The 27,185-nt window shown below is 42.6% G+C and overlaps 1 protein-coding gene across 2 annotated transcripts in view; it reads left to right on the plus strand.

Annotated features, from left to right (window-relative positions):
• The window catches only part of RETREG1 (reticulophagy regulator 1), a 129,072-nt gene that overhangs the window by 10,266 nt on the left and 91,621 nt on the right, over positions 1-27,185 (plus strand). The window contains exons 1-2 of one of the 2 annotated variants that reach the window (XM_073678627.1): positions 3,139-3,162; positions 5,109-5,139. In XM_073678627.1, coding sequence (XP_073534728.1) covers positions 3,159-3,162; positions 5,109-5,139 — 35 coding nt within the window. In that variant the 5' untranslated portion in view covers positions 3,139-3,158. Of the gene's footprint in view, positions 1-3,138; positions 3,163-5,108; positions 5,140-27,185 lie in introns of those variants that run through there. The other variant, XM_073678625.1, reaches the window with a different exon arrangement.

Consider the following 27,185-nt stretch of genomic DNA (forward strand, 5'->3'; position numbering starts at 1 on the left):
TTTTCTTCCCCTTATTCCAAGAGCCATAACTTTTTTATTTTTCCACCGACATAGCCGTACGAAGCCTTGTTTTTTTTGCTTAATGAGTTGTACTTTTGAGTGACACCAACCATTTTATCATGTGATGTACTGGAAAGTGGGAAAACAATTCCAAGTATGGCAAAATAGCAAAAAATAAGCATAATTCCTCAATTGTTTTTTATATTTGTTTACTTGCAGCGTTCATTTTACGGTAAAAATTACCTGTCAATATGATTTTTCAGGTCAGTAAGATTATGCAGATACCAAACATGCATACAGCGGCATGTAATAAAAGTTTGGGCACCCCTGGTCAAAATGATTGTTATTGTGAACAGTTAAGCAAGTTGAAGATGAAATGATCTCTAAAAGGCCTAAAGTTAAAGATGACAAATTTTCTTTGTATTTTAGGCAAAAAAAAGAAAAATATTGTAATTTTTTACATTTTAAAAATTATAAAAAGAAAAATGGGCCAATGCAAAAGTTTGGGCACCCTTGAAGATTTGTGTACTCAGATAACTTTGACCAAGGTTTCAGACCTTAATTAGCATGTTAGGGTTATGGCTTGCTCAGTATCATCGCTAGGAAAGGCCAGGTGATGCAAATTTCTCAGCTTTATAAAATCCCAGCTTCCTCTATCCTCTTGCCAAAAAACAGCAGCCATGGGTTCTTCTAAGCAGCTGCCTAGCACTCTGAAAATGAAAATGGAGGCCTACAAACCAGGAGAAGACTATAATAATATAGCAAAGCGTTTTCAAGTTGCCCTTTCCTCAGTTCGAAATGTAATTAAGAAATGGCAGTTATCAGGAATAGTGGAGGTCAAGATAAGATCTGGAAGACCAAGCAAAATTTCAGTGAGAGCTGCTCGTAGGATTGTTAGAGAGGCAAATCAAAATCCCTTCTTGACTGCAAAAGACCTTCAGAAAGAGTTGTGGTACCTTGTTCTACTGTTCAGAGACACCTGCCCAAATATGACCTTCATGGAAGAGTCATCAGAAGAAAACCTCTCCTGCTTCTCATCATTAAATTCAGCATCAGAAGTATGAAAAAGAACATCTAAACAAGCCTGTTTTATTTTAGAAACAAGTCCTGCGGACTGATGAGGTTAAAATAGAACTCTTGGGCCACAATGATCAAAGGTATGTGTAGAGAAAACAGGGCCCAGAATTTCAGGAAAAGAACATCTCGCCAACCATTAAGCATGGGGATGGATCAATCGTGCTTTGTGGTTGTGTTGCAGCCAATGGCACATGGAACATTTCACAGGTAGAGGGAAGAATGGATTCAATGAAATTTCAACAAATTCTTGATGCAAACACAACACCATCTGTAAAGAAGCTGAAGTTGAAAAGAGGATGGCTTCTACAAATGGATAATAATCCTAAACACACGTCAAAATCCACAATAGGCTACCGCAAAAGGCGCAAGCTGAACGTTTTACAATGGCCCTCATAGTCCCCTGATCTGAACATCATTGAAAATCTGTGGCTAGACCTCAAAATAGCAGTGCATGCAAGACGACCCAGGAATCTCACAGAACTGGAAGAATTTTCCAAGGAAGTATGGACGAAAATCCCTCAAATCTACAAAAAGCGTTTACAAGCTGTGATACTTGCACTTACTTGTGATATATATATATATATTGCCTAAAATACTAAGAAAGTGTGTCTTTAACTTTAGGCCTTTTAGAGATCATTTCATCTTCAAATTGCTTAACTGTTCACAATAACATTCATTTTGACCAGGGGTGCCCAAACTTTTAGATTGCTGCTGTAGTTTTATTTAAGTGGTGAAAAAAAAATTCAGAAATTTGTAAAAAAAAAAAAAAATTGCTTGTGACTTTATTTTCCGAGAGCCGTAACGTTTTACATTTTCGGGATATGAAGATGTGTAAGGGTTTGTTTTTTGTGCTCCGAGCCAATGTTTTTATTGATATCAGTTTGGGGTAGATACTTTGTTTTGATCCACTCTTATTACATTTTTTTGTTTTGTTGCAATAGACGAAAAAACAAAAGTCTAGAATTTTGAATTTTTTTCTTATTATGCCGTTTACCAATCAGATTCATTTATTTTATATTTTGATAAATCTGACTTTTACGAATGCAGTGATACCAAATATATGTTGTTGTTTTTTTATTTATTGATTTTTAATGGGGAAAAAGGGAGTGATTTGAACTTTTTTATATAAATTTTTTTCAGATTTTTTTTTACTTTTAACTGTGTTTGTTAGTCCTCACTTGAACCTATGATCGTCTGATTGCTTGTGCTATATAAAGCAATGATACAGCTTTGCTGTATGGAGCAAAATCATGGTCTCCTGTGAACACCAGCTACAGGCTGAATGTCACGGTACTGTTGCAAGATTTCTCAGGGAAAAGGGTCCGTTCCCTATTCCTCACGCTAGGGGAGGCCCTAGTCTATCTCTGTTCCCGGGTTACCCCGGATGGTGGAGACGCTGGGGTCACGTGCCTTGCTATGCTTCTGACTTACCCTTATCTGTTCCCCCACCCAGGAAGAAGGTGTGAGGCAGAAGTGTATAGGATAACACTAACCAGACAGACAAGGGAAGACAGACAGGGATAAATGAAAACTGCAATCATACAAAATACACTGACCAAACAACAGAGTGGAACACAGGGGAGGGTAAGGTAGGTGAAACCAAATAGGAGAGGATGAGGATAATCACGCAAACAAACTCCACGCAGTAATCTGTACGTGATATGTCGTCAAAGTGTTAAAGGAGTATTCCAATATCATATGACCTGGAGGTAGAAGTTTCCCACTGACTCTTAGTCACCTGTCGAACTTGAGATAAAATGGAGAAATGGGAACTGCGGAGAGCCTTTCAAGCTCCCTCTGCTCATAACTTTCATAGACAAACCCTGGGATAAAAAACAAAATGAGCAAATACCCTGCAGTAAGTAAATATAATAGTACATGTAAATAACACAGGATACTCAGTTGACACTATTTTGATCAAAAAAATCATAAAAGCCATCCCACCGCAACAAGGTGTATCCAATCAGAGGGTCCCTAACTCTTGTAGTTCACCTCTCTGTGTGTCAGCAGATCTCAAAATAGATGGGGACAGAGCAGGACCCAGCGGCTATTCAACAGACAAAACCTAGGGTAAAAACAGAATGAGTAAGTAAATAAATAGCATTAGATGAGCCCAGATATGCACACTAGTTCCTGATAGATCCTGAGATCTGCGAATTTACACTATTATCCATGCTGAGTTTTTGTGATGTGTTCGTCCTCCCCTAGTTTCTATTCATTCATATATTTTTGGGAAGTGAAATATTCATGTATATGTGTGTTATTATGATCTGTGGTATGACTTTTTTAAGGGGGTGTGCACACTCTTGTTATCTGATTGGTTAATTGAAATTTGCACTGTCTATATAATTCTATTGGTATGTCACAATTTGGAAGCTTGATGAAGACCTTACAGGTCGAAACGTTGCTATTGGATATTTTTATATGGAGTAATAAAGGAATTTTTTTTAACCCTCTTGAAGAGTGCTGTCTGTACTACATTTTTTATAATGGATATGAGTTCTATCTGTGAAAAAGACGTACGTGAAAATGAGGCCTTACATTTGAACAAGGATCACTCCTATTTTTAGACGCAGTAGCGTACCCCTTTCTTGTAGGCCTCTATGCAGCTGCACAGGTTGCATAATGGGTTTTTCCACCCTCAAGGGCTCATGTAGATGTTCGTGGATTTCGTTCCGATCACATACTGCAATGCACAGACTGACCGCAGCTCTCCTGACCCGACCCCAACGTGACAGCGTCATATATTTCTATGAGGCTATCTCGCACCAGTCAGAAGACCTGTGGCCAGTCCGTGCATTGCGGTCTGTGATTGGACTGATTTGCATGCTCATCTGCATGAGACATAATACAGCAGATAAGATACCGTATGTATCTACCCAGTCACACCCTGATCTCTGGGGAGTGGGCTTTATCCCAGTGCTTCCTAGGGACTGTAAAGTACACTGTGGATTCCCCTGTGATTAAAAGCTGATTGTGTGGATAAAAAAATCCAAAACACTCTACTCACCTACCCTGGTTCTCAGCCAGTTCATTTTTGCTGGTGCAGTGGTCATACGTGATGACAGATCAGAGTACCAGGCTTGTGTTGACAACAGGGGAGTATAGAGTTTTTTTATTTCAAAAATAGTAAAGTGTATTCTTTTTTAATTTGTGGGCCTGCAGATTATGCTGGTAATAGTATTTGATTTTTTCTACACCAATAAACACTGAAAATTTGCAATAAATCCTCAGCCAACATAAATATACATGCTGCGAAATTAAAGGAGTTTTCCCAAGAACCAAAGTTCATTTTAATCAATAGATCTTGAAATAATAATAATTTCCACAATTGGATGTGTTTAAATAAAATGTTCCTGTGCTGAGATAATGTTATAAATGTGCCCCTGCTGTGTACTGTGTAATGGCTGTGTCTGACCGTGTAGGAACATGGTCTGATTATACCACAGCTCCTGGATGGGGAGGAAGCAAAAGAGTATACAGACATTACAGCATGGGATCACAGCTGATTCTTTTTGTGAGGTAAAACATTTCCCTGCCTGTTTTTAAACAATGTTTTACTTCAAAGAAAGAATCAGCTGCGATCTCGTGCAGTAAGTTCTGTATACTCTTCCTTCCTCTCCTGCCCAGGAGCTGTGGTATGATCAGACCATGTTCCTATATGGTCAGACACAGCCATTACACAGTACACAGCAAGGGCACATTTATAAGATTATCTAAGCACTGGAACATTTTATTTAAATACGTCCAATTGTGGAACTTATTATTATTCCAAGATCTATTGATTAAAATGTACTTTTGTTCATGGAAGAACCCCTTTAAAAGTCTACACCGCAGGTCAACTCCTATGTAGACCATTTCTCAGCATATCCACTTTTCTGCATCGGATTTCCATTGCGGATTTTTCCATGCAAAAATCTAGGTGGATGCCAGCAGCAGGTGTGAACGTACCCAAATGCCACGTGAATGCTACAGACATGAAATGGTTTTTGTTCTTAACATGACATAATCTCTGACATTTCATTTTTCAGGTGCACAACTATGGAGAGGTATTGTCAGAAGGTATGGTGGACTTACATTTTAACCTTATTATAAATTATCATACATTTTTAATGACAATGATGATTTTTTTTCCCTATTTTTACTAAGTTTTATGCAACATTGCAGGTAACATAATTACTTGGGTTGTCCATCCTTAATAATAAAAAAACAATATAATTTGGGATTTGATTGCTTAAAGGTGTTTTCTCAAGTTTGGAAGTTATCCACTATCTATGGGATAGGCGATTTCCTCCAAATCGCTGGTGATTTGACTCTTGGGATCCCGACTGATCCTGAGAACCAGGGCTTTGAAGGACCGTGTGTGAATGGAGCAGTGGTTCATCATGTGCTCTACCGTTACCACCAGAGATAGCCAAACGCTGCACTTAGCTTGTCTTCGGCACTACCATAAGAATGAATAGAGCGACAGTGCGCAAGATCAACCACCAATCCATTCACATAGGACTGGAAATTGGTGGAGGTCCCAGTGGTCAGACCACAGCAATTGGAAAGTTATCCCTTATCAAGTGGTTAGGGGATAACTTCCAAACATAAGAATACCCCTTTATAAAGAACTGTCTGTGGCATAACCTACTGTCACTCATGGTCTGCGCTGGCACTGGAAACCATGACGTTACCATCCTTCTGTAACAGGACCTGTGATTGGCTATAACGGCCAGGTGACTGTGTTTCACCCCTGGAGTCAATCACAGAGCTCGGCAGTCTTTGTTTTGAATAGAGATTGGAATTGTTATGTCAGCAAGATCTGCCATGGTCGGCACTCCTATGGAGCTTTGCCACATAGTATTGCAGTGATGTAGTATTGCAGTGTATTGTAAGACTGATCAAACAATTGCATGTTCAGGCCCTTTAAGGAGGCAAAAAAATTCTAAATAAAATAGTAAAAAAAGTGTCAAATATTTAAAAAAATAAAATCACAAAAGTTCAAACTACTCCCATTTACCCATCCTGAAAATAAGATTTTTCGGTAATCCTGAAAATAAGATTTTTCGGTAATGCTGCATCTGTTAAATTCAGAGCCGTGAAAAAAAAACAAATAAGCAAACAAAAAAAACCCTTCAAGGATTGTCATAAACCTCTGTACCCCCCCCCCCAAAAAAAATGGAATAAAAAATGATCAAAAAGTTTTACGTAGCCAATGTGCTGCAAAAAACTACAGCTCACCCTGCAAAAAGTCCTCTAACAGCTCCATAGAGGGAAAACAGAGTCATGGGTCTAAGAAAATGGCGGCTCAAATCAATTGTTTTAAAAAGTTTAGACTTTTTTACAAGCAGTGAAGTATAAAAAATGAAACTTAACTAAATTGAGTTTTGCTGTGATGGTCCTGACCTACAGAATTATGTTATCAGGTACACACCATTTTTACAGCACACAAGCAGCACTGCCAGTACTGTGGGTTCCTTTTTTCACCATCTCAACTCACGTAGATTTATTTTTTCTGCTTTTCAGTCCATTATATAGTAAACTGAGGGTATTATCGAAAATTACAACTCACCCTGCAAAACAAGCCCCCAAGTGGCCTGTTATATTAACTAAAAAAGTTATGGCTCTTGGGAGAAGGGGAGGAAAAAGCGGCAAAAAAACTAAACTGGCTACAGTGAGAAGGGGTTAATGTACTTTAAATGTTATGAAATCTTCTTACATAACTAATGGCAATTATATTACTTATTTTGCTATAATAATAAGTTTTCATAAAAGGTACTTCACAGAAAAACAAGCAATGAAGAACAGCAATGACACCAGGCGGGTGTGCACGTACCATTGCCAGCTGGGTACAGACTTTCAGAATAATGTTCATTGCTCTATTAGAAGATGTACAGAAACAAATCTATTTATCCTTTTAACAATTTAGCATTTCTTTAATCCTGTTTTCTATTTTGGATATTATTATTTCTGAAGTTCTTCCCTATTGTATGTTATGAATGGGAAGCATCTGTTCATTATCATCTACAATTAGTTTTGCTAAAATATGCCTCCAAAGCCCTCATCATCCCGTTCCAGCAGACATCATCTCCTGAATATTCATTCTCTTTAATAGCGGACAGAGAGTAGCGCTGAGCCGCAAGCTCCTGCTGACAGTGCCCACTACTAAAGAGAATGCATATTCACTCTTCTCCATGCACATAGTCCCAGCATGGAGAGAAGTGAATATTCCGGCAGTTCACATCAGGTGTGCCTTACATACCAGGATTGGGGATGAGGGGTGCCATACATACCAGGATTAGGTATGAGGGGGCCATGCATACCAGGATTGGGGATGAGGGGGCCATGTATATCAGGATTGGGGATGAAGGGAGCTATACATACCGGGATTGGGGATGAGGGGTGCCATACATACCAGGATTGGGGATGAGGGGTGCCATACATACCAGGATTAGGGATGAGGGGTGCCATACATACCAGGATTAGGTATGAGGGGGCCATGCATACCAGGATTGGGGATGAGTGGGCCATGTATATCAGGATTGGGGATGAAGGGAGCTATACATACCGGGATTGGGGATGAGGGGTGCCATACATACCAGGATTAGGGATGAGGGGTGCCATACATACCAGGATTGGGGATGAGGGCTGCCATTCCAGGATTGGGGATGAGGGGGCCATGTATATTAGGATTGGGGGATGAGGGGTGCCATATATACCAGGATTGGGGATGAGGGGTGCCATGCATTCCAGGATTGGGGATGAGGGCTGCCATTCCAGGATTGGGGATGAGGGGGCCATGTATATTAGGATTGGGGGATGAGGGGTGCCATATATACCAGGATTGGGGATGAGGGGTGCCATGCATACCAGGATTGGGGATGAGGGGTGCCATGCATACCAGGATTTGGGATGAGGGAGCAATGCGTACAAGGATGGGGAAATTTACCAGTAGCTGCTGCATTTCCCACTCTAGGCTTATACTCGAGTCAATAAGTTTTCCCAGTTTTTTGTGGTAAAATTAGGTACCTCAGCTTATACTCGGGTTGGCTTATACTTGAGTATACACGGTAGTTTGAAGGGTGAAATCCTGCTGACAGATTCCCCCTAAAGTGGAATTACCAATAGATAATTAAAATGACCTATTATTGGAAAAAAAATTAAGCATTACTTATCTATTTATTGTTTGCCTTTTCTGGTGTAAATGGGTTAAACGCAGGGTTTCTCCAGCAATGCATTCCCAAAAATGATGTGACTTTCATCAGTGCTATGTTAACCTGTTATTATCAAGATCAATTTGCTATGTCTTCTTTTAGCCAAGCATCACAATAAGTAATAAGACAAATGCTAATGGCTGACATTACCTGTTATTGTTAGTATTACCCAAATGGTGAAGCCAGACAGTCTGAGAGATGCTGCATATTACCACTGCCTTCAGCAAGGGACTAAACAGGAACCTGTCTACAGTAGCGGCATGGTGTTCTGACATTGACATTGCTATCCTCCCACACCCCTCAGGAACATCAATTACAAAGGCCATTGCAGGACTGCAAATTTTACTTACATATTCCTGGCAAAGCATCCTGACACCACCCTGTACTCACCATCTGCCAGAAAGCGTTCTACCTTCTGGACGCTCAAGTGTGGATTGAATTCCACTATTGATGTCTATTCATGCTCTTCCTTGTAATCCAGTTCTGAGAACCACTTTGCAAGCTTTGTATAATTTTTATAGCTGAAAACTATCACACTTGATAAGACTAAATATATGTATGTATTTTGGAAAGATTTTTTCTTTCACAGTGTAGAGGAGGTTTTTTTAGAGAAGTTTTATGTATTTATCTATCTGGTAGGTATGGAAAGCCATCATCTTCAAGATTTAATTAACAGTGAACGACAAGATGTTGGTTCGCAATAATGTGAATATTACAACTGTTATGTAATAGTAAAAGCCTAATATCAAACAATTTAATGTTATGCAAGGAATCCAATGATAAATTAACCAAAAAAAGAATAAAATGGAGCAATAATCATAACAATAATAATACACTCCTCAACATTGAAAGTTCAACATCAGGAAGGAAACGTTGTGAAATTATGGAAATCGCAGGATCGATAGACAAGTTAATGACATGCAAATGATGAAAATATAGAACCAAAATCCCAGTAGTAAGAAGGGTGTGACGTTTCCTCATGAAGGCCTCTTCGTGTCATTGTCCACGTGGTCTACAGACCAATCTATGGCTATCATTAGTTCAAGATAAAAGCGGCAGTTATCTCTGAAGAGGATAGTTCTCCATCCAGGCCTCCATTGCCATCTTGCTCTGCACCATAATAGCTTTTGAGAGAGGTGGCGTGAGGTCAGTGGAACACTTGTAACTGGACGTCTGGCTGCATGTAAATACATTCTGATGGTTCTTATTGACACTGTTTGACAGCTTAGGCATGGTGTGTGTTGACCAGTTTCACTTGCAGTACAGAATGGATCAATCATGGAACCAGTGGTACGGCCATTTCTATAAAGTGTACCAGGAACCGTTTTTAACATAACGCCAGGCGACATGTTACTCATGCAACTGAGCAGCATCTCGGGTCTTGTCTCCCATCTAATACGTAACGTCATTGGTTGGCGGTTTCTAAGGGAGCAGCCAACGGCGGATCTTGATGATTTGTGTGCACAAGTAAATTCACCGTGGCAGAACATTCCTCAGACAACCATTAATAACCTCATTGATAGCAGCCAAGGAGTGTTAAGAGAGGCGCTCATATGCATTACTAAATAATTTGAGATGTTTTGAAAATTTTGTTTCCATTTTTCATCATTTAAATATTATTAATAGGTCTATCGATTCTGCAATTACAATAATTCCATGATTTTTCCTTTTTTAATGTTGCAATGTCAATGATGAGTGTAATAATAATAAAATGGAGGGTGGTGGAGAGAAAGAGGGCAAAGTCCATTTTTATGCCTATGTTTCTAGCTGATATGGTTATTGGGCCAAGCGGATGGATCGTTGGTAACTGTAAACATAATCCAGGAGCTCCAGACTGAAGAAGTATCGACTTTGTCTTGGTCCTGGACAATTAGCTCCCCCATTTCACCAAGGAAGGTGTCCAACCACTCCTCTAATGTCGGGAGGTGGGAAGTTTTCTAGTGCCGTGGAATAATCAAACTGAAAGGAAGCTCAAATAGTCTTTGTTAAAGGGGTTTTCCCACAAACAAAAGTTAATTTTAATAAATAGATCTTTGAATAATAATAATAATTTCCACGATTGAATGTGTTTAAATAAAATGTTCCTGTGCTGAGATAATCTTATAAATGTTCCCCTGTGTAATGGCTGTATCTGACTGTGTACGGAACTTGGTCTGATCATACCACTTCTCCTGGGCAGGGGAAGAAGCAAAAGAGTATATAGATATTACAGCATGGGATCACAGCTGATTCTTTCTTTGAAGTAAAACATTGTTTAAAAACAGGCAGTGAAATGATTTATCTCCCAAAAAGAATCAGCTGTGATCCCGTGCTGTCCTGTCTGTATACTCTCTTTTGCTTCCTCCCCTACCCAGGAGATGTGGTATAATCAGACCATGTTCTGTACACGGTCAGACACAGCCATTACACAGGGGCACATTTATAAGATTATCTCAGCACAGGAACATTTTATTTAAACAAATCAATTGTGGAACTTATTATTCTTCCAAGATCTATTGATTAAAATCAACTTTAGTTCGTGGGAAAACCCCTTTAAGTGCAGAGAAGGAGCCTGTAAGTTAGATAACAAAACCATTGCTGTGGACCAGTGAAGGGTCACTGGGCACATGACCCTGCTGGAGACTAGTGAATTGTCACTGGGCACATTTTTTCATCAAAATCAGTAATTGCTGACCAAAAGGGAGCAATATTCTCCCCAGTTGTGTGTATGTGTGCTACCGTCCCACATCTCCAGCAAATGCATATTGAGGGTAGTAGCTATGAAGTAAGGCTGGAGTCCCATACCCCTTAGTAAGAATTTTATATTTTTTCTTTTGAAATTTACAAGAAAATGGATGATTTTTGTGTTATGACAAAGCCTTAGTCCATTCCTCAGGGGAGAAGGTTTATTGAAGTTTAGTTTTCCAATTTGGACATCAATGGAGTAGGGTCCTCAATCCCTCTTGTCTTCAGAAGCAGCCCATTCAACTAAGACACCAGATGTGTCGGAAGAGCAGTTTGTGTGCATATTGTCCCAAAGAGTGTCAGATTCTATAAATAGAGGACCATGCGGATAATCTGGAGTCTGGACAGAAAGTTAATGGAGCATGTAAAATCCAGGTCCCACTGAATAAGCCACTCAGCAATGGTGCTGGAGGCCTCATTGCTTTTATTAGCTCTAATTGTATCTGTTATGACTGTATAAGCACACACACACACAGGTAATGTATAAACCAGGGGAGATGATAAATCTGCTCACCACAGGTACCTATTCAGACTGGGAAATCCCTAACCTGGCCCTGATTTGTCTCTGCCTGACCTTGGAAGTTGGCACCCTAAGATTACGCATCCCCACTAAACATCGGCTGACCCTGAGTGTCCTTAACTGTACCTTAAACTACACCAAAATGACAACAACAGAAAGTAGTGCACACAAGCAGAGGGTGAGAAGAAAAGACTGTGTTCACACAGTCACACAGGAAAGACTAAAGAAATTAAAAAGAACCAAACAACAAACGGAATATGTGGAAAACCTCCCAGACCCTAAAAGTAAAAGAAAGAAAAGGGAACAGGGGAGGAAGACACACAAACAAACCGTAAGAAAAGCGACATATATTAGATAAGATAATCACTAGCTGTGAAGCTGGGTCTCCAAACACCATCAAACTTAGAACATAATCAGCAAAGACTGCATGTGCCAGGAGAGTATAAATAGCCCCTCCCAAGATGTGATAGGACAAACCAAACGAAGAAGTGAAAACACCTGCATAGAAGTGACGCGTCCCCTGGGCTGTGGGGTACCCGGTGCCGGGCCGGTGGATGCTGGGGATTGTAGTCACTGTGGCGGCTACCCGGTCCGTGACCCAGGGCGGTCAATCCAAGGGGAAATTGTATATAGAGTTTATGATGTCCGACTACGCCACCTGTGGAATGCGGCTAAAGGGGCCGCCGCTGCGGAACAGGCCTCTGAAGCTGGTGGTTTTGCAGCAATGATGGTACAACTCCCCACAGGAAGAGTTAGCTTCAGGGCAGTGTGTGGATGTTGGTGGTTGTGCAAGGTGTCATAGTGCAGTAATAACTACAGAGTCAGTATAGTGCAGTCCCAGGGTCTTTACTGATGACAATTAGACAAGCCTGGACTGGGGTACTGGCTAGAGGTAAGAGTCCGGTCAGCCTGGAAGCAAACATAGAGTCCTCCTTGCCAGGTGAAGTTGTAGGCCTCCCCTTCTCACTATACTCTTTGGATTTGCTGCTTGTAGCTGTGCTATACCCCACGTCCCTGAGTGTAACGTTCTGTGCTCACCCGTATGGCTGGCTGCTCTGGCCTTACTCATGCGTTGCTTCCACGTAGCGGTGCTGGTCCCTCTGCGCTGCTGAGCCTCCAGGCGTCTGATGGGGCCAGGAGACCTGCAATCTCCTGCCCTACGGTATTTGCTGCTAGGCCTTCTGTGCCCCACAGCCTCGGACTCCGGTGTCCGGTCCTCTGTGTTTCTCTAGCTAGGACGAGCTACCTCAGCTCCAGTCCCTAGCTCTTGTCTCCTCAACGTCCTAAACTCAACTCTCTGACACTAAGACTGACTAACCCCGCCTCCAGATCCAGTTGCCAAGGGGAGGTGCTCCCCTTGCTGGTCTGGAGCCAGGAAAGTGTTGCATGTTTAGTATCCCTGACTAGGGGACCCCTGCTTGCCTCCAGGCATGGCATTACCTCTTTTGAGGGAGGCAATGCCACTGTGGCAACCAGACCCCTGGGGTGCCACATTCCCCCCTAGTTAATTTCAGTACTCCGGGACTGAGAATATTTTTCAAAAGTAACAAATAACAGTAACAAGGCACATAGAAAATTATAAACAGGTTACAGTATAATCTGCAACCAGATGTCCATTCCACTGAGCAAGGTGCAATTTGATGAACATGAGGGACCTGTCCGAAAACCCTCAACGTAGGCCCAGGGCGTGGCTGCAGGGCATTGGTGATTCGGCGATGGACCACGTCTTCGGCCACGCCAAGCGGGTTTTTGTTCAGTGGTCTTTTAATATAGCACCAATAAGGGGCGCTTTAACAAGTGCAACTATTTACAATGGAAAGTTCTTTGGTTATTCACTGTCCATAACCTACAAGTCTTTGTACCCCTACTGGGTAACTGGATAAACACATATAAAATTTTTCAAACTGGCAATGTCTCTGGCATACCCTTACGGGTAGCTATATACAGCATACATTTTAATACTCTTATACTTTAAACTTTACATTTTAATTTCTCCAACGAGCAGGGAGCTGACCTTTTGTACTCCTGGTCGACCTACGTAGTACATTGGTAGTTACTGCTCTACCCTGGCCCCTTGTGTCTATCCCTGGTGTGGTGGGCTCAGTGAGACCTACTCTACGGGTAGTCTGAGGTGGTACTGATAGGCTGGGTAATCTGCTATGGATTCTTTGGCTCACCATGGTTTGACAGGTTCACTACTAGCCGAGGGTAGATTTTCCTGGTCTGCTGATGATGAAACTGATGAAACTGAGGTCTGGGGAGCATGGGTGCCACACCATAAGTTTGTCCACTTTTATGCCCATAGCAGCCAGAGATGCAGATGTGTTATGTGCAGCATGAGACGGGGCATTATCATGCATGAAATGATCTCGATGGTCCAGATGGATGGAGTGGAGGATGGCTGGTTGATGGACACCCCATGCAAACACGGCTACGGCACTAACAAGGAGGAGGTGGAGTAATGTTTTGGGCTGGAATCATGGGGAGAGAGATTGTCGGCCCTTTTAGGATCCCTGAAGGGGTAAAGATGAACTCCATAATGTATGTTGAGTTTCTCAATCAGCACTTCCTTCCATGGTTCAAGAAGAAGAACCGTGCATTCCGCAGCAAGATCATTTTCATGCATGATAATGCCCCGTCTCATGCTGTACATAACACATCTGCATCTCTGGCTGGTATGGGCATAAAAGGGGACAAACTTATGGTGTGGCACCCATGCTCCCCTGACCTCAACCCCATTGAGAACCTCTGGAGCATCATCAAAAGGAGTGTCTATGATGTCGGGAGGCAGTTCACATCTAAGCAACAGCTCTGGGAGGGTATTCTGTCCTCATGCAAAACAATTAAAGCAGAAACCATCCAAAACCTGACAAATTCAATGGACGAGAGAGTTCAGAAGCTCCTTTCGAACAAGGGGTCCTATGTGCAAATGTAACATCACCTAGAATAAAGTTTTGAGTTGAAAACTGTTTGATTTCAGTTTGTAATAACCTGCTAATGCTTATCATTTCAAAAATGACCATTTTTTTGTTCATTATTAAAATGAAAAGGTTGAAAACTCTGCTGTGCATAATAATTTGGAACATGCATTTTGAGTGCAGTTTGAGTTTTTTATTTTTTTTTTAAATATACTGTTATCATAGGCAGTTTGTACAAAAACCTTTCAATTGTACTCTAATAGTTATTTGACTGGAAAATTACAATGACTGCAATTCATATAGGTAATTTGGGAAAATCTGAGAAAATATTATTTGCATAATAATTTGGAACACAGTGTATATCCCACCTGAGGCAAGGGCTGGCCATTGCTGGCATAGATGCTCAGATGCTCATCTGGACGGCGGGTAATGTCCGAATCAGTCCAGTATCGTTTATAAAGAATGTATGGCATAGTGGTCACCTGGGACCTAGTGTCCAGCAACGCGTTCATTGGGATGCCATCAAGCACGACAGGTAGGACCGGCCGTCCTCCTACGTACTTGTCTCGCCAACATTGTGGGCCTGGTGGCCTTACTCCTGGGGGTTGGCCCTCTGCCCCAGGTTTTGCTCGTTTAAATTACAGTACCTTGCATAGTGTCCTGCCTTGTGACAGCGGCGGCAGATGGGTTGTCTGTCCTGGTCGTAGCGATCGCTGTTCCTCCCTCTGATCGGTGGAATTCTTTTCTGTCATCGCCACGGGACGTCATCTGGACTGGAAGCCAGCTCGATCTTTTCCTGTGGAGACACTTGCAGGGCCTGCAAGGTTTTGGTTAACGCAGCCACGCTTTTGGTCAGCTCTTGGACCTGAAGGCGCAGGTCTGCAGACGGGTCATTGTCCAGCGTCTGCACATCAGCCTCCACAGGTGTTGGGGGAAAGGATGCCACCTCCTGGTGGTAGGTGACAGCTGGACGCTGGTGGGATGCAGCGCCTTCTGGTGTTGATTCCCGCAGCACCCTGATGGCTCTGTCTTTAAATTGTGCAAAGTCCAGATCAGGGTTTTGCAGAGCCATAATGCGCAGCTGCGTCCTGTAAGCGCTGGACAGGAGTCCCTCAATAAACTGTTCAGTTAGCAATCTGTTCTCATCTCGCACACTGTCGGGGTCTACTTGTTTGATGGCCCGCAGCGCCTCCTGCAGGTTTAAAGCATAGTCCCGTACACTGTCCTGCACCCTTTGTTTGCACCCGTAAAACTTCATTTTTATTTCAGCTGCAGTGCGGGTGTCAAAGGTGTCCTTCAGTCGGGCCAGTATTTCTTTCACTGTACCTTTGTCTCTGCCCGGCCAGGACTTCATTTCTCTCTGGGCTGCACCGATTAGCTGGCCTATGAGGATGCTTACTTTCTGTTCCTCAGACAGGGGGTACACTTTAAACAGACTGCGTAGTCTTTCCTCAAAATCACTCAGGGTGTGCGACTCTCCTGAGTACTGGGGCAGCCACGCCGCTCCCGGTATATACGGCATCGACAACAGCATTACGGTGGCTGCGGCCGCGCCTGCGGCTGAACTTTCCTCCATGTTGGGCGTCTTCCTCCCCCCTAGTGAACCGTGGCCTACCTCCTTTCACCTTGCTCCTGGTAGGCCGCAGTTCCGCCGGTGACGGTCTCCTTCAGGACCTGGCGTCGCACGCATCTGACGTAAGCGGTCACTGGGGCTCGTTCCAGGACCTGGCGCTGCGTCAGTGCGTGAGGCGGGGCTTGGGCTTCGTGCGCTTCCAGCGGTTATGCCCCTCTTCTTCCCGCACGGCAACCCGGAAATGGCGGATAATGGCGGGAAACAGCGGCAATTGGCGCGAAACTTCACCACGGTATGGGACACAGTTCCTTAAAGCGCACAGTACCCGGTGGCAATGGGCACGAAATCCTGCCGACTATGCCAAAGTTGACGCGCCCCCTGGACCGTGGGGTACCCGGTGCCGGGCCGGTGGATGCTGGGGGTTGTAGTCACTGTGGCAGCGACCCGGTCCGTGACCCAGGGCGGTCAATCCAAGGGGAAATTGTATATAGAGTTTATGATGTCCGACTACGCCACCTGTGGAATGCGGCTAAAGGGGCCGTCGCTGCGGAACAGTCCTCTGAAGCTTGTGGTTTTGCAGCAATGATGGTACAACTCCCCACAGGAATAGTTAGCTTCAGGGCAGTGTGGGGATGATGGTGGTTGTGCAAGGTGTCGTAGTGCTGTAATAACCACAGAGTCAGTATAGTGCAGTCCCAGGGTCTTTACTGATGACAATTAGACAAGCCTGGACTGGGGTACTGGCTAGAGGTAAGAGTCCGGTCAGCCTGGAAGCAAACATAGAGTCCTCCTTGCCAGGTGAAGTTGTAGGCCTCCCCTTCTCACTATACTCTTTGGCTTTGCTGCTTGTAGCTGTGCTATAGCCCACGTCCCTGAGTGTAACGATCTGTGCTCACCCGTATGGCTAGCAGCTCGGGCCTTACTTATGCGTTGCTTCCCCGTAGCTGTGCTGGTCCCTCTGTGCTGCTGAGCTTCCGGGCGTCTGATGGGGCCTGGAGACCTGCAATCTCCTGCCCTACGGTATTTGCTGCTGGGCCTTCTGTGCCCCACAGCCTCGGACTCCGGTGTCCGGTCCTCTGTGTTTCTCTAGCTAGGACGAGCTACCTCAGCTCCAGTCCCTAGCTCTTGTCTCCTCCACGTCCTAAACTCAACTCTCTGACACTAAGACTGACTAACCCCGCCTCCAGATCCAGTTGCCAAAGGGAGGAGCTCCCCTTGCTGGTCTGGAGCCAGGAAAGTGTTGCATGTTTAGTATCCCTGACTAGGGGACCCCTGCTTGCTTCCAGGCATGGCATTACCTCTTTTGAGGGAGGCAATGCCACTGTGGCAACCAGACCCCTGGGGTGCCACAGAAGCAACAAAGCAAAGCAAAGCCAAGAACATTATCAGCAGTTGGACTGAGAAAGCACAGGCTGTGGTTCAATGGAGAGGGGAACTAACACTCACCCATAGATCACTGGATCAAATCCCAGAGATGAGCCATGACAGTATCCAAGTGTTACATTTTTATATATAATCCTTCTGTCTAGAGCTCTTTTTTCACTTTTTACACCAGCCCCCTACAAGAGTGAGAATTGAGAATTTTTAAATACTGCAGATTTAAAAAAAAAATTGCAAAGATTAGTCTGGCTTACCCCTATTTGCCTATCTAATGACACCCACATTCTCATCCATTTTAAAAAATGTCAAGAGTAGTGTAAAATCGCTAGAAGTCATACATTTTTGTACAAAAACGTGTGATTGAATTTGCTATTTTAACAACAAAAAACTGGTACAAAAGCCTTACTAAATTTCCCCCAGTGTATTTTCTTTCACATGCTTACCACTTCCTAATGAGTAAGCTACACTATGCTACTGTCCGTGGGTATCACAATCTTTAGCTGATATAAAGCCTGGCAGCACAACATGGTCCTGCCTTTATAAAGGCAAATAACAAATGTGACGTGTGCTTATGTTATTCATGTACGTTTGTACTTTACTTGATTATTGAGCAGCTCTTTGTAAGTTTTACTGCGGTTCACTAAATGTGCTGGTATTTACTTAAGAATATTAATTTACGGAAAGAATTCTCTGTCTGGAATACCCCAGTCTAGGCGAAGCCTCTTGTTTAACCGTTAATAAGCCTTTTTTTTTTATCTAATATACTGTATATGTTAACTGTTTATTAACTGTAATTTTCTAAACTGTTTTAATTGATGTAGGTATCAATTTAATTCATGTACTGCATATTAAAGGGTTATTCCCAAAAAGCAATTTATCCTTGATTACTTACTGATCACTGAGATGCAACCATTAGGAGCACCAGCGATCCCCAGAACAAGGCTCTGGGACCCCGAGAACGAGGCTGTGCAGCTCCATTTTGAATGGAGTGGAAGTGTGTGTGCTCGATCTCTGCTCCATTCACACTCTATGGGACTGCTGGAGAAAGCTGAGTTCTCTATCTCTTACACAAGGAATGAAGCAGAGGCCAACCATGCGTCCCTACAATCCATTCAATATGGAGCTGAAGAACCACGTTCTCAACATCACTGAGGGTCCTTGTGGTTAGAACCCCTGCAATCAGCAAGTTTCTTAATATTTTGGGAATAAACCTTTAAAAGTCCTCCATGTAAACAAGCCACTATTATTTAAACCAGAGGAACACTTTAAACAAGAGTCTTTTTCTTTATGTGAACAGGGTTTTATTATTGTGTACCAAATAAAGTATAAAAATTCTCTCTGTGGAGTCGAATAATATGCAGCCATTTTTGGGTTTATTTTTTGTTATCTAGCTCCATTGTGCAGTAAAAATAACATGCTAACTTTATACAAGTGGTCAGCATAGGTATGGCCACAGGATTTTTTTTTAGATTATTCTGTGTTTTACTACTTTAAAGAAACATATTTAAAAAAAAAAAATGTTTTTTGTAGCCATACCTTTTTTCCTTAGATGAAACTGTGTAAGGGCTCTTATTTTTATTGGTAAAATTTAGGGGTACATTGAACTTGTTTGGCAAAATGGAAAAGTTTTTTTGTAACTTTTAATGCAGGGGAGGGGTGGTCTTTATTAGATGGTCTTCATCAGGCCTACAATGACATTTCACAAGGTAGAACAATGAAGTGATAGAATATAACTGGTTAGATGCTGCAAATCCTATTACATATCTAAGGCCACGGCCCCACTATCAGTATTTGGTCAGTATTCGGTCAGTATTTTTTCTCAGGAGTGGGAGCCAAAACCAGTTGAGGAACAATCAGAGAAAAGGTATAATAGAAACAGGTCACCAATTCTGCATTTATCACCCACTCCTGATTTTGGCTCCCACTCCTGAGAAAAAATACTGACCAAATACTGATAGTGGGGCCAGGGCCTAAGGGGTTTTCTCTAAATGCAGTAATTGTAGTAGAAGCCTGGCTATATACTACGTGCTGTTTATTGAGTGAGTGTCCTAAGACTGATCCGTACAACTCCTACCAACTATACCATTAACTCTACGCATACTGCAGAAGATGGGAAGGAGTTAAGTAAATAAATAAGTTTGTGGAGTGTGATAATTCTATAATTTTCTAACAGGTCCCCTCACCATGAAAATGGAGTCCAGTCTGCAGGCGTCAGGTTATAGTAAGGGGAGATATATAGTTTTGTGAGAAAAGATTCAGTATAATCTGTGTTTTAATAATTTAATCTGGGATTTTCCTGTCCAGTGAGCGGTCCTATCAGCGACTGACAGCATTCTTAGTATACGTGTGCATACAGAGGTAACTGTCAATCACTGTCAGTAAGACATAGCTGGAACACTCAATTTTTTGATTTGTCATGTGGTCACATGTTTTCTAAACGTACACAGGAAGATTAGTTGTGGGTTTTTCTTGCTGATTTTGTTACAGAGAATGTGTATGGTAATACAATACCGGAGGGTATAGGACTTGACACCTAATTATACAACACAGGATGCTATGGCCCGCACTCACCAGCCGGGGTGGTGCGGGTTGAGAGAGAATAATACCACTCCACTCATTCTCCAGTGTAGCCAATAGAGACCCACATTAAAGCACTGTACAGGAATACAGCTTGATGTGGGCGTTAGCAAGAACAAGGGGGTCCATGCTTAGCAGCTCCTCTGCCAAGCTGGATTCTATACATATGTATTGCAGTCGCCCTGGGATAAGAAATCTGCCCTATTACAGTTGCCATCCTGAGGCAAGCTATCTACTAGTCTCTTAATTGTTATAGTGATGGTAGATCTTGAAGAAACGCATGGTTAACATGTATTTCCCTGAGTCATGGTCACTTCAAAGTCACACTTCAGTGGGAGCTGAATGATTAACACAGTGACATGTGTCATGAGTGGACATTCCTTTAGTGTCAGGGGAACCTGCCCTGGCAGCAGTAAGCTCTTTGGCTCAGCACACTTACCTATTTCTGTAAAGTTAATTTAAGTGGGCAGCGGGCTGACCTTTCAGTTAGAGTAGGACTGCGCTGCTCATAGACTTCGAGTATAAGTAGATATCTGACATAGCTTGTGGGTGTTTATATTGTTGGGAGATATCTGTCATCTTATATTCTGGTTGTCTCGTTCCATCTCGCGGTTCTTGATGATTGTTTGAGGGCAGGTGGAATTTACGAGGCAGTAGAATGCTCCTGCAGCACGGGATGGACTTCATGCAGGTTATTTTTACTTTAGGGATTCAGGAATCACAAAGTCAAATGTTAGAAAGCAGAGAAACGGGTTGATGATTAATAGTTGAACTCCTGGAAATGGCCTTTGTATAATAAGTGGTTTGAGGACTATATCATGTTTAACTCTTTTGTCACAAGACAGGACTTCATATTCTCAAGTCTAGAAAGTGAAATTACTCATCTAGAGCCCCAAGAACCTAGATTCAGACGAATGTGACGGATCATAGTGTTTGATGTCAGGGTTACCAGTAGCCAGTTCACCTTGGTCAGAATATTTAGATGGGCTAAGTGAAGCCGACATGTTGAAAAAACGGAGACATTCTGGCTCTTATTACTGTGGATCCAGCGCTGACTTCTCTGGTGGTCTGCACTAGGGTCAGAAATTATGATGGACTGATACACTCACATGACAGCTAGAGCCAATAACAGGTCTTAGTGGTTACATCATGGCTTCCTGGCGCAGACCACCAAAGATGTTATTACTGGATCCATATGGGGTAATAGCTATGGAGTAAGTGTCAGTTTATTATTTTCAAAGCACCTCTACAGTTAACCATTTTTTTAACAACCCCTTTAACTACCAAACCCAACCACTATGACATCACCATCTTGTGTATTGTGACATATTGGGGCAGATGTGTAAAACAATATCTATATGAAACACTTGTCTTTGTTACCCAAAGTCACCAATAATAGTGCAGCTTTCATTTTACAAGAGCTGTTAATAGAAATAAAAGCTTTGCTCTGATTGGCTGCTATGAGCAACATAGACTGGATTTTTTGACAGTTCTGATAAATGAGGCCCATTATGCAAAAACTTCTCAAAAGTTTATGCATAGAACATACCATGTATTTTATTAAAGTGAACCTGTCATCATAGGTGTTATCATTTGTTTAAGGGCATTATTGTATGGTATGGGGACAGGTGTAGTCTACTGTTAGCCCTAACTGGAAAAAGAGCCAGCCATCAGTTATTGCTGAGTGGGGCCAGAAGAAGCAGGGGGACCTCTCCATGTGAGTACAGTGTGCCCATAGCTATGAGACCACATGAACCAGCACCGTATTGTGTGCCCTTCTGTCTAATTGTAAAGTGGTATCAGTTAAAGGGAACCTGTTATGTCCAATAACGCTATTAACCTGCTGATATAGGGTTAATCTGTAGGTTAATAGTGTTAAAAAGGTGCCCAGTCTCCGTACTGATTCAGCATCTGGGAGAAAATTACCTTTATTTCTCCCAGAAGCCACCAGCTTTCAGTCATGTAGGCGTGCCCGTAGCAATTACAGTCATCGCTCACAGCCCTGCAACTGTCAGTGATGTACGGGTTATGCTTACAGTGACTCTAATTTCTTAACCCTATATCTACAGGTTAGTAGCATTATCGGACATGACAGAATCCCTTTAAAGAGGACCTTAGTGCATAGTTAAAGGTGAACTTTCTTCGGTTGGAGTACAGTATGTTAAATTGGCCACATCATGGAATAGTGACTGCAGAGCTGAGTAAAATGTTTTTATTTATGAATTTCTCCTCTCCGTTGCGGAGATATTAGCTTGTAAAGTTTTGATTTTAATTTATGACAAGTCCAAAGGGGCGATACCGGAGATTCTTCTCTGGGGGTGCATACTATTTCCCCTGCATGATGTTGACCATTCATAAGCATAATGCATTGTGAGAATCTGAGGTTGTGGGTTGTAAATAATCACCTAAGCAGGTTAACTTTGCAGCAATATTTTATTCCTTACATCAAGGTTTTACAAAAACTCTAGGTAAATGGCCAAAATACAATTGTCTCAGTCCACAAGATCCCCTACCTGGGAGGATAGTTCCACTGCCTTTGTACCAGGCGATACTTACTGTCTCCCAACTTTTGGTTGGCCCACAGATTTCGTATCTTCAGCCAGTATAGTCTGTGTTCACATTCCACGATCCTCCAGATGACAGATAAAACGATAGAAGCACATGTATCCAGTAGCAACAGTCCTTTAAGAAAGTTTAAATTTAAACAACAGATTCTATTACTGTAGCACATTTATCCAGCCCAGTCGGTAACTGATCTCCAAAACTCCACAGGCCATCCATCCATCGGCTCCAGATCCTCAGCCTATACCTTATACCTTCGATATCATTCCACCAACTTCCTGACTAAATATGTGGCTTATCCCTCCCTGGGATCAGCCTCCTGAATGGGCAGAAGTGTTCACACCCCTCCCCCTTAAACATTTTATTTTAGCTTAAAGATTGAAGAATACTTCAGAAGCCCATCACTGATCACTGGTGACTGCATGTGAGACCCCCTGTGGTGATGGCTGCACTGCGACTATTGTCCCCATCCACACAATGGGACTAGTGGCTCTTAGAACAATGACTTAAGGCCCCTGAGATACTAACGAGATTAAAATAATTTACATTTACCTTTAGCAATCTCTTGTCAGGCCTTATTTATACATAAGTTCCAACCAGCATGTCTTCCTCTGCTTTCTGTCACTAAATGGAAACATTGATTCCTAAAGCTGAACACTTTACAAGTGAAATTAGTGCATATAAACTGATGAACAAGCAGAACATTAATAAAACACAGCAAGCAAATCTCTAATAAAACACAATAATAAGATCGACAGAACCGGTGCTCCATGCTGGAAAAAGTTAGAACCGTGGACTCCTCTCTACGTGCATTGGTCCGATAGTCTTAGAACAAGGCCAGCTCCTCACAGGCATCATGCAGGGGAAAAAAAGAACATCCTCCCAGAAGATCAAAAGAACTTGCTTTCTCTTGTGAAATGTAATGATAAACAGCCCTGCTGTCAGCCCTGATCTCTGCAGCTACTGTGTAGAGGAGATCAGAGCTGTGTGTCATTACAGACACCTCCAGCTTTCATCTCAGGGCAGACAGTTTGGGGGAAGGTTACTGCCGAGCTGAGTGTCTTTTCAAACACCTATTGCAGATGCCACTCTTCTGTCACAGCACTATCAGCTCAGCTGTACTCCCCTACCCTCAAACTGACTGGCCAGAGATGAAGGCTGCAAGTGATTGTAATGACACTCGGCTGTACTCTCCCCTCCCAAACAAACTACTGTGAGATAAAAGCTGTAGATGTTTGTAATGACACTCAGGTCTGCTGTACACTACACAGTAGTTGCAAAGATCAGGGCTGAGAGCAGGGCAGTGTATCATTACATCTCACAGCAGTCGGTACTCCCCCTTCCACATTGACTGCTATGAGTTGAAAGCTGCTAATGGTTGTAATTAGTGTTGGGTGAACCCGAACAGTAAAGTTCGGCGTCTGTACCGAACATCTACTGTTCGGTCCCGGACCTCGAACACGGACTTTCTCTGGAAGTCCGTGTTACTGTTCAGGCTCGGGTTTGGGTGTTTCCCACGCTCTCACTTGCGTGACAACGCAGGAAACACAGCCTCTGATCGGCGGTAATTGCATTAGAGCGCTATGGAATCATGCTGACAGGTGTTAGCATGATGCCACAGCTGTAACAGTGACCTAGTTTCCCACGCTGTCACTTGCGTGACTAAACAGGAAGCACAGCCTCTGATCGGTGGTAATTGCATTTCCGCGGTCAGAGCGCCGTGGCATCATGCTGACAGGTGTCAGCATGATGCTACAGGTGTCAGCATGATACTACTACCACCATCCATCGGCGCCTCCTGTCGTTGGAAACAGCGAGCACAGGCACCACTGGATGGGAGCAGTAGTCTCCCATTCGCCGGCGCCTGTGCTGTGCTGAATGTAAAAAAAAAAAGTTAAAATTAATAAAAAAATATTAAAATAAAAATAAATCACATTATACTCACCTACACCTGGTCCCCGATGTTCGCCGCCCCTGCAAAAAATAAAAAATAAAAAAACACTGTATACTCACTTACACCTAATCTCCGAAGCCCACGATCACCTGTAATAAAAGTAAAATAATAAACCAACCTCATCCTTACCTTTCCGACGAAGTCCAAATAACGAAGGTCCCACGAAGATTCCATGAACAGAGCGGCCACACTGTATGTGACCGCTCTGTTCATTTGCCGGCAATACACTGACTATGTATGGATGAGGTTGGTTTATTATTTTATTTTTATTACAGATTACGTTGGCTTCAGCTGGAATGGGCGTGACGGTAAGTATGGTTTAATTTAGGATATTAAAGGAATACTGTCTTTATTTCAAATAAAATATTTTATACATGGTGTGGGTGTTTTTATTTTACATTTTACTTACACTATGGGGTTAGTAATGGGGGCGTCTTATAGACACCTCTCCATTACTAAGCTGACCTCATCCCCAACCTTAATAACCCCACTGCGAGGCTAAGTACCAGAATTGGCGCATCCTATGGATGCACCATTTCTGGGGCGGCTGAGGGCTCCTGTTTCTAGCCTCGGAGGGGGCATTATTCATGGCCCCTTCCTAGGCTATTAATATCAGCCCCCTGCTGTCTGCATAGCCTTTGCTAGCTGTTAAAATAGGGGGACCCCACATCTTTTTTCTTTGGGGTCCCCCATTTTAATAGCCAGTAAAGGCTATGTATACAGCTGGGGGTTGATATTAGTAGCCTGGGAAGCTCCATGGGTATTACCCCTTTCCCAGGCTAAAAACATCCGCCCCAGCTGTCCGCTTTCCATCTGCTGGTTAATAAAATTACGGGGGGACTGCACGCCATTTTTTTTCCAGAAATGTACTCATTTATTAATAAATGACATGGACAGTAAGATACACACGCTAAGTACGGATTATATATATCACATATTTATATCTATCTGTATATCTATCTATTATCAATCTATTATCTATAGAGCATCTCACAGACCCGAACTTCCACGGGTCTGCTCATCCCTACTTATCAGGCATAGTTATTTTCACTAGGTTTAGCAGCATGTCCAAAAAAAGTTCAGTGGTCCCGTGGGGACTTACATATTCGTCCACAGGGTCATAGACTATAATGATGCCGATAGAGTCAAAGTGTGCTCTGATGTGCATCATTTTCAGGCGTATACGCCTCCTGGCGATCTATGCAGTCTACTATGTCTGGGTATACGCCCGAAAATGATGCACGTCAGAGCACACATTGACTCTGTCGGCACCATTATAGTCTATGGCCCCGTCGGCGAATACGTCTGAATCCCATTTTGTGGGGGGTTTGGACGTAAGCCCCGATGGGGCCATCCAGTGTGGGCAAAAACGTAATGTTAAAGGAACCTAAGGCTGAATTCACACATCATGGTTTTCTTTTTTTTGCATACAACAAAAAGGGACTGATTTCCGTCAGACTGATGGATCAGATTTTCATCAGTGTGTCAGTTTTTACCAGTGTTTCATCAGTTTTTTTGACTATGTTCGCATTTATATGTATGCATCAGATGTATTTGTCAAAAATGTATGTAAGTGTGTGTCATATGTTGAATGTCTGTCTGTAATTTCATTTATACCTCGATAAATTTTTTTTAAAACAGTTTTTCAACTAGCTTTTAATAGTACAGACTGGACCATACTGCTTTACGTTTCAGTACTTTTCCTTTTGAGAATAATAGAGAAAAAAAGTTAGTCTTTCATATGTTGTTTTGGACCCCAAAATTTGGTCTTTGCTTTTTTTGTAAGTACAAAATAAACGCAATGCGACATAAACCTCCTTGCGCCTTGCCAGAAATGTTACTCCGGTCAGGAACTGGAGTAACATTTCTGATGTACGACATGCTTATTGGGCGGGTATTTCCATCCCAGATTTTGCCCAACTCCACCTTTTTAGCAGAATGAGCCAAAACTAACAAGAACTTCATGTTGCACAAAAATGTTGCAACTTTTTAAAGCTGTTTTACTCCAGAATTTTGGCATAAAAACCCTATTGAATTGGGGTCCATGTCTTCAACTGAAAAATGACATGTGAACAGCCCCATAGACTATAAAGAGTGTGTTTTCTTTACATAAAAAATGTGGATAAAACATGAAGAAAATTGAATATGTGAAAGGGGCCTTACTTTGTATGTGCATCTGGCTCCTAATCTCTACGTTGTATGTTCTTCACTCTTGACTTATAATGCCCCATGGCAGAGATACTGCCAGTCATTCAGTGGTGGGAGGTGGCAGTGCATTTACTATATCATTGTCACTATTGTTCATTGTGTATTCTGCTCTTCCCTGTAGACTGGTATTGAAGTGCTGGCGTATCCTTGTATTTTGTTTGCAGACATTTGAGGGTGTGCCCCCTGGCTCCGTACACTATTGGCTTCAGGAGACACAGCTGAGACCGCCCTTCATACGCCCGTGTACAAGCCAACACAATAACATGTTTTTTTCTAGTTTATTGACTGAGCCAAGGTACAGTCCGCGTAATATCTCCTTGTGTAACACAGTAATGAAATGCTCATATATGTGCTAGATTACGAGCACAAAAATGTAGGTTTTGGTAGCAGTCGCTCTTCTTTCCTGGACCTCAGCTGTCATGTTGGCACGTGCATATTTTATTCTGAGCACACATTTACACATATGATCAGTTTCACAGTCATTCACAAGCAG

This window comes from Phyllobates terribilis, unplaced genomic scaffold, assembly GCF_046119375.1.
Source record: "Phyllobates terribilis strain yellow unplaced genomic scaffold, ASM4611937v1 Scaffold_4__5_contigs__length_816908805, whole genome shotgun sequence".
Lineage (NCBI taxonomy): Eukaryota > Metazoa > Chordata > Amphibia > Anura > Dendrobatidae > Phyllobates > Phyllobates terribilis.